This window comes from Ischnura elegans (genome assembly GCF_921293095.1).
Source record: "Ischnura elegans chromosome 13 unlocalized genomic scaffold, ioIscEleg1.1 SUPER_13_unloc_4, whole genome shotgun sequence".
NCBI classification, from domain to species: domain Eukaryota; kingdom Metazoa; phylum Arthropoda; class Insecta; order Odonata; family Coenagrionidae; genus Ischnura; species Ischnura elegans.
Window position 1 is genome coordinate 6,735,093 of NW_025791660.1, and position 9,086 is coordinate 6,744,178.

Below are 9,086 nucleotides of genomic sequence, written 5' to 3' on the forward strand. Positions count from 1 at the left end.
GAAAATAATTCTTCAAACACCGACAAAATTAGACGGCGAAGCCGGATCCGGGGGTTCTAAGGGGGCGGAGCCCCCTAGCGAGCAAACGCGAGAAGTATCGGAAGACGGAGTACAATAAGTCACTATGCAAAGATTTGAAATTCAAGTGGAGCCCATGGGATAAAACCGGCATATCACCGGTTTTTTTCTGGTTCACAATCAAGAAAATCATCTGCCACAGAAGTCCTCTTCGAAAAATGAAACATGTATATCACAGAAGAGCCTACGGACAAGAAAAAGAGTAGAAGATAACACGAAAACAAGTTGTGAGTCAAATGACCCCCAGCTTTTCTTCAACGTATAACCACTTGTCATAAAATTGTAAAACAATATTATTGTAAAATGTACGCTATTTTTTCAAAATTTTGACCAAAGTTAAGAAAATATAAACATTTCGAAATGTTATAATGTATTTTAATAGGAGAAAAATTAATTTGAACTTTGAAAATGGGTCAAATGACCCCTGTAATCCTTTAAGTGTTTAACACTACATTTACCAAGGAAGCAAAGATTTCATTCATTAAAAAAGTCCATACAAAACACTGACAAGGAGACGGTTGTTTATTTTTCAGTTGCGAAATATTATGTCGAACCACTGATCTTGTTTTATCTGTATTAATCCTATAGGAATTTTGCTCATCTGCCTACTTCATGATAGTCACTTTTTCCAAATAATTGTCTTTTGCACTTCTTACAACTGCCTTCTTTCCCTAAAAAAATCCTCTTCCTTTCTATGAGCTTTCTTATAAAACCAGTCCTCCATCGAACTTTGTCTCTCACAAAGTTTCTCGTACAAATCAATTTGTATTTCTGGTTCTGACTAGTATAGTGATTATCATATACTAGATCTCATATAGCTATTATTTAGTACTTAAAAGGGTGAGTCTCCTAGGTTTATGATTGGACTATAATTATATTCAGCGAGAACTTTATGCAAATCAAATGCATCTTCCAACTGCTGTATGTCTGTGCATGTGTGCTTTCTGAAAATGGGAAAACCATGTTTCTTCCCCACCCTTTTGACTGTCAAATCCATAAAATTGATACAACTTTTTTACAATTCATTGGTGGGAATATCGCTATGACCAATTTTACAAATATTAAAAAATAACACCACATCATGCCCAACATCATATGAGATGTAATTAAAATGATGGCATTCATGAGCTGATTCGTAATTGGAAAATACCGTTTAACATAATAATATGAGCATAAAAGTCGCTGCAACTCTATGTTATTTTTTTGATTCTTAATTGACTTTAGAGATTCGACTCTTTGAGAATCAATTCGCATCCCTTGTTCAGAAATTATTAATCACATACATTTAACCTTAAAGTTCTTAAAGTACATTGCCTCCATTAAATTTTGCATTAACCAACTTGGCAGTGTTCATCACATTTTGCAGGGCTTGATCATGTTCCTCTTCCGACCTTCCCATAATAAGTAACTCATCTCTACTCACAATGAAATTAGGATTTCTACCAAAACAGCTAGGAGCATTAGGGAATCTGTTGACAAAGGCAGAGAGAATTGCGTTTTGCACGAGGAACATATTGACTGACTTCGATCAAGGTGGTTCCTCACACTGCTTTGTACTTCCATGGTCTTGATAACAGGGGCGGAATTCTGTACACGGCTACCAACGATCGTTGGTATCGGTAGCCTCCAACGCCGCTTTCACTGACAGAAACTCGATTGGTGGAACGTCCCTACCGATACTCGTCGGTGCAACCGGCGACTTCGATATGTCATGCTTTTGTTGGTAGGAAAGTGACACCCGCCCTCGAGGCTAGGTGCATAGACCAATCAAATTTCTCGTTTCTTCACATTAAAAAATGAGACCCCGAAAACGCCATAGCAGCCCGTAATGAAGATGAAAGGAGTTTATCAATACTTTTTAAGATATTAACGATGCTCAATTATACTGCGAACTCAATTCCTTACTCCAGTTGTTGCGACGTGGCTTGTACCTGGAGAACTTGCTGTATTTACTATCGCATTTTTCTAGCCTAAGTAAATAAACGTTTATATTCAGGGATTCGACCCATACAGCAGAATCTATTGCAAACTAGTTTATAGGCCGTGCATTACACGTGTTTTATTCCGCGTAAAAACCGTTATTCCCGGAGTAAAAACGGAATAAATCTGGTGTATAAATGATATTATGCCGGAAAAAAACGGATAATACATGTGTATGCTCAAGAAATCAATTAGGGGACCGTTGTAGTTCTTCCATTCTCCACCAGGGATAGGGCTTCTTGAAATAGTATAATTGATGATCGGAAAATGGCATTAACTATGCAAACAGTGGCACTTCACTAATAAAAAGGTAATAAGACACAGGGAATATATTCGTTCATGACTTTTCATTTATTGTCTCAGGAAAAGGTTCCTCAGAACAAAATGATTCATCAGGAAATACTTACAGGACAAAACACGAGGGGTGATGATGTGAAAATATACACCTGTGTAATATACAAAACAAAACAGGTTTAACAAAATTGATTGAACATCCATGGTTTGCTTCAAAGCTCAGTGGCACGAGAAAGTTATTCGTAAACGTGAATGAAGTGTATATTCCGTCAAAAATCCAGGGCAGTCGTTGCGGCAGAGGAAAAAACGCGTTCTCCGTTTGTTCGACTACCATCCTAAAAATTGAAAATAAAGATTTTACTGGAATGGTTAGGTAATGTACTGGCCTTCCACATCCAAATCTTGTAACTAATTTAAGAGCATTTCGGAATTCAATCCCTGCGTGTATTGTGGTTTACACCGGCAGTGCAGTACACCGTCCGTCGGATGGCATGTTAAGCCGTGATCCTCTTGGCGACATTCGTTAAGAGTTGTCTAAGGCCGTCACCGGGTTTCTGTCCACTGTTAATACTCTGTTACTTATCCCAAGCTGATCCATTTCCGTTTCCCAATGAAAGAGAAATCAATCTTTATGGTGGATTTTCCTTCCCAATCAGTAACATAAATTCTGTCCTCACCCCTACTGAAGACAATTTACGCTCGCGATACCCTAATACATCTCTAGAGAGAACAAGTAAATTCAAAATCGCCCTTGGGTAGGTTGTTATATAGCCCTTGCTTCATTTCTTACTCTTTCCAGCACTTTTTATTATTGAAAAATATAATTAAAAATATTTTTATTGGGTAAACGAAGATAAGAAACAATCTTTAAAAATTAAAAAAAATAAAATCCTAGAAAAATAAAATACAAAAGATCCAAGAGTGAGGCTCGAACGCAGAATCTTTACTTGAGCAGTAACCCTCGCCATAACCTTTAAGGCACCGTCATCTCATAGGATATCATAGAAAATAAAGTTTATGTACGTAGATTCATTTTTTTCGAATTTAATGCTAACTTTATGTTTTTCATGGGTGTTTTGCAAGGCAAAAATGAGTACCAATCGATTTCCAGTAGAGCCATGTATGCATTGCTTTGCAATTCATATGTTTTTTATATGAATTCATGTCTTTTTTATCCCTACAGAGAAATAATGACTCATACATATAACACGCTGTGGATGCTCTACCGCATCTTTATCCCGCCAATCAACATGGTAATTTGGAGGATGGAAACTTATGACGACCTCATATTCCATCTCGAGACCTTTGCGATGACCGTGTCTTGGCCATTTCTGTTGGACGACAGTTATCTGTCGGCATTCCGCAGATGGTTCCCGACGGGGCTTATGTTAATGGGCTACATTATCAGCTGGCCACTTCTTCTCTATCTCATTTCTAATTTTTTGGGCTATGACCCCTTCCCGCTCAGAAAAATACTTTGGAAGGATCTTAAAGCGGTAAAAATCAGGGTGGAAAGTTCATTTGGAAAAAGTTCATCCACATCCACCTCTTCATATACATATAGGATAGAATGCCCCTTTGTTGGCATCCCCCCCGTTGTTGGCACTATGTAGCAAACTGTGTTACATTAAGAGCCAGAGAAGCATCGCATTATTTATGCTTTTGTATTTAGTAACAAAGGAGTTTTTCTTAACCCATTAGTGCATAAAGTTATTTTTGTCAAATATTTATTCATAGTTTTTTTTTATTTATATATTTTTTTAATTTATTTGGAAGAAGTACATGTACACCCACATCTTAATATACATATACATAATTGGTGATTGATATTATTTTTTTTAATTCAAAAGATATGTTTAAATTTCCATAATTTAAGATCGCTCTGAAAAATATTTTGTTAACTCATATTATGCTCGAGCGACTAATTTGTTGACATCAGTGTTGTATTTATAGATTTTTATATGGTGATTGTAACAATGAGTGAATATTTAGACGTTGTTCAATGTTTTGATGGAATTATTGCAACTCCAAAACTATTTAAAAACTTTTTAAATTGTTCATTTAAGTTTTCACAAGGAGTAGGCCCATCTGATTTGTTACTATTAAGTATAAAGTGAGCACCTGTTGAAATGGAATTGCCCCGGGGGTAATATGTTTACTTGAATTGACTGCCTCATATTTATTGTGATATTTAGTTTGGTGGATGGGAAAAATTGTTCTATCTTATGTAATCGGTCAGATGTAGTTATTATTATAAAATCATCACAACGCATGGATGGCCTGTGACATAACATAAGTCCTGCAAATATCCTTGGTGATATATATTAAAATTGATTTAATGAATCACCCTATCACAACCGTTTCTAACGTTTTTTTTGACCGTATCGTATGAATGAATGAATGAATTTATTACTCCAACTGAAATGTACACTTTTTTAACAACAATAAATAATAAAGAGGAGCTTTAGGTAGCTTCGATGGTTAAAATAAAAAAAACCATCATGGAAGCTACCATCTTATAAATTAAATTCAAGGCAGATCAGAAAACGAAAAGAAAGTACATTTAATTTTTGAAACATCATCATTATGAAACATACATGTGACAATAACTTACAATAAACAAGAACAAAGTATAATATATGAACAGAACAAAATTAATTTCTTTTTCCTCCTATCACAAAAATAATATATAATTATATGTATATATGATATGTATGAATAATATGTACATGGAACTAGAAAATTAACATTTATTTGTAATTTATAACCATGCTCGGTTCCAGAAATTGTTTGAAAACTACCACTTCGCAAAAAAATAACTTTGTGTGGTATGCATGTGGGCACCCTAAATATGGTACTTGAAATGGTGCTAATTTATATTATAGACTCAAAGGGTTATTATTATTCAAATATATCTTCATACAGAATTGTCTGTGACATAAAGTTATTGAATTTATGGATTATCCACTCTTTCTTAGAGGTTGATTTTGGTATGTTTGCCGATTTTTTTAATTAAAAAGATGTTTAAATATCCATTATTTAAGATTGCTCTAAAAAATATATTGTTAACTCAAATTTTACTCTAACGGCTAATATTTTGTCATAAGAGATGCATTTATAAATTTTTAAATGATTGTATCAATGAGTGAATATTTAGACGGTGTTCAAAGTTTTGATGGAATTATTGCAACTCGAAAACTACCTAAAAACTATGCGTTCATTTAAGTTTTCACAAGGATTTGACCCATCTGATTTGTTACTTTAGTATAAAGTGAGCACTTCTTGAAATGGCATTGTCCCAGGGATAATATATTTACTTAAATTGACTGCCTCATATTTATATATACATCACCAGCCCCTACATCAAGGGCGTTGTAAATATCTGGATGCGCTGTTCCCAAGTTTCTGGCGTGGTAGAAGTTCCACAATCTATTTTTGGCAATATTGGACTTAGGGTACGGTCCAATGAATGCTACTTTCGCCACCAGAGAGTCCATAGGCGCCAAATTCGCTAATTTCTAGTAGGACCGGTCAGGAGCGAAGTAAAAATGGCGGAAGTGAACGAGGGCGGGCTAACTTAGAATATAAGATCGAAGTGATGGTTTTATTGCGAATTGAAGCGATTATGGTCAATGAATGTTAATAAATATGTTCAAATATCATTTAAATGAATTATATTTTCTCACATCGATGTTCCACAAAGTAAAGCAAGAAAATTTGAACTGCATTTCTACCCACGCCTACCCCTTCAAAAAAAAACTCATTGCCCTAGTAAAGGAAAAAGTAGGTATTCCTCCGCTAACTCGGTTGAAACATATTCACTTATAATAGCTAACGATTATTATGAAAGATTAATCCATTCCAATCATTTTTATATCTTACTTTTCCCCATTTTCTAATGAATGACATGATAATTGATGTGTTGATACATGCTCTTACCATAGTTTCCTAATCTACATGCTCCTTTTAATATTTTTTATTACCTTCTGAATGTAAAGGCTGCTTCTCGACACATTTGAGTTTATTTTGGGAGAGATACGAGAATGTCTAAGGATACGTAGTGCTTGGTATATATTTATTTGAATCACAGTTTTACTTACATCTATTTACTATGTACGTCTACTTCGCTTACTTCGTAGTCACACCTTTACAGAAAAAAGGCGTCCAGATTCAGCGTCCAACAACTGCAACGTGAGTAAACTCTCCATTGCCTCAGTGAATTCCCTTCGCATTTCCGCCAAAAAATGACTCGCTCCTCTGCAGACCCTAGTTTTCATAGGAGCATCTGGAGCGAGGCGGGAGACGGGTGTGTGACGTTTTCCGTGACGACGCAGAAATAACCGAATGCTTGAAATCACTGCGACTGTAGTTACGGTGAAGATAGCTGCTCCGGCTGCTACCAATGCTATCAACAGGATGTCTTATTCATCTCTTACCATTAATATGATATCCTTAGCACTCTGAGTGCCGGCTGCTACTTTAAAAGCCTTACTGAAAAATCCAGCCATTTATGCTAAATTCGTACATTTTTTAAAACATCAGGATCAAAAATATATTTATATCGATGCGTATTTCCATAAGAATAGAATTTGCTCTTCTTTGTGAAATAATTGAGTAACATTAATTACTAATTTAGAAAAATATAATTTAACAATGAAAACCTACTGTTTATGAAAAATAAAAAAGTTGCAACATATGATGTACCGCCATAAAATACATAATAATTTTGTTGTTACGCTAAATTTGAACTATTTAAGGCATGAAAATCATAAAAAAGCATTGTTCCAAGGAATTCATTCAAAATCCTGGATGACAAAAAGAGTCACTGTACCCTCTACGAACGGCTCTTTCCTCCAAATAATTTTCACAACAAGTGGCCTAAGATAAGGATGCCGGTAGCTACGGAGGACTTTTCGTCCTCAAGGCATCAAAAGAACTCTTTTTCCATCGAGCATTTGATTTTTGAAATAACAGAACCACTAAGCAGTAAACTGGAGAACTATCACGGGCAAAATATTGCAGCTTCACGCAAATAGAGTCAATAAAACAGAAAGACGTAATATTACGTTCATTCCATTCTTCAGAGAGATTAACAGGACGTAATATGACGTCCATGGCACGCAAAGTGTTGATGATAAGTGTTGGTGATAAGTTTTGGGTCCCGAAATAAAGACATCGCACTCCCGCGACCGTCATAAAAGGGGGAGGCATAGGAAAGGCATATATTGGGCATTCGTTCTCCTGCGTAAGAAAATATCCGACGAAAATTTGCTGCTTTCGTCTTCCATCCCATGATCTGATCGTTGGATTATTCTTCCTCATGGAATAATCCTCCAAGATCGTTGGAACATTGAAAGCGTGCCTGGTGTCGCTTATAGTGGGGCCCTCTTCACTTTCATAGCGTTAAGGGTTTTTTCCCTGTCCCCTTCCTTTCGTTCCTATCCTTTCCCAGAGGAGTCGTCGGGCTCCTATCGCGGCCGCGCCTCTTTCCTTTTCGTTCCTCTCTATCCCCTCCCCGGGTGATCGGCCGAGTAAGCCACTGCTTGGTTCTCGGCCCCTGTGTGTTGCATCGTCAAAGGGTTCAGTCTGAACCCTCATGCTCTTTAGTATCGTCTCCCGGTCCAGACACTTCTAGACGCATATTCACGTCTTTATTAGCGAAAATATTATTGTTCTCCGGGGGGAAGGTCCAAAAACAACCCTCTAATCTACCCCCAATCCTCGCCATTCTAAAAAAAAACGCAAAAACGGAACACAGAAAAAGAAAAAGTACGTCCACAGCAGTGAATTCAAAATTCAAAAAGAAATATTATGAAATATTGCTATATTTAAATTGAATATTGTAACTTAACTGATTATTGTGCTAATGCTGAAGTTAACTCATTATTGTGCTGATGCTAAAGTCAATAAAATCAGATGTATTTTTGAGTTCAGGCGTTTCTCTTGCTGATAATTATATGTACCAATGCATTTTTTGTTCTATTCTGTCATATATTTAGTCGCATTTTGGGACATCGATGCATAATGTAAATCTAAATATTATTGTAATATTTCTGAATCTGTTATATTTATAACCATATACGTTCCTAAGGGACACACTTGTCTAGGAATAATAAATACCATTATCTATTCTATTCCATTATAATGACAATCCCTGCGCCTACATCGTGAGGGTCAACTCCTGGGCTTGTACTTTGGACTGATACGCATACGTACCACTTATAAGAGGATCAATTTCTTGGCTGTGGGTGGTAAAAACCAAACACAGATTACACAGGCCAACAATGGAAAACTTTTTTACAAAAAATACCTTGTTCTTATGTTTTTTAAGTTGCTTAATTCCAATATGATGGTTTTAAAGTTGTATCACCCACCATTTATTCACATCTTACAGTTAAAATTATGAGATCAAGCAATATTTTTGGAATTTAACAGCATTTTTTGCTATAATATAATTGAAAAAGTAGGTGTAATGAACGAAGATAATGGGGAATTACTGTTGGTACTTCACCTAGAAGTTCAGCAAGCGATTCATCGTAGGAAAAACTACACAAAAAGCTTCAAGGAAAAAAGTGAAAGAAACTGAAGACCAATTCTAGTTGACAAGTGAACCCTGTATTATCACGTTTTCGTAAATACGAACAATTTTATGATGTCACACAGTGTTTCATTAATTTCCTTGTATATGCTTATGGTGATAAAAACAAACTAAGGCCAGGTTTGGATTCAGCACA

The 9,086-nt window shown here is 35.8% G+C and overlaps 1 protein-coding gene across 1 annotated transcript in view; it reads left to right on the top strand.

Annotated features, from left to right (window-relative positions):
* LOC124173244 overlaps positions 1 to 4,789 on the top strand; it is a 59,081-nt gene extending 54,292 nt beyond the window's left edge. Inside the window, exon 6 of the mRNA XM_046552767.1 lies at positions 3,536 to 4,789. Within this exon, the coding sequence (XP_046408723.1) occupies positions 3,536 to 3,965 (430 nt within the window). The 3' untranslated portion in view covers positions 3,966 to 4,789. The remainder of the gene's footprint in view (positions 1 to 3,535) is intronic.
* Positions 4,790 to 9,086: the final 4,297 nt, after the last annotated feature.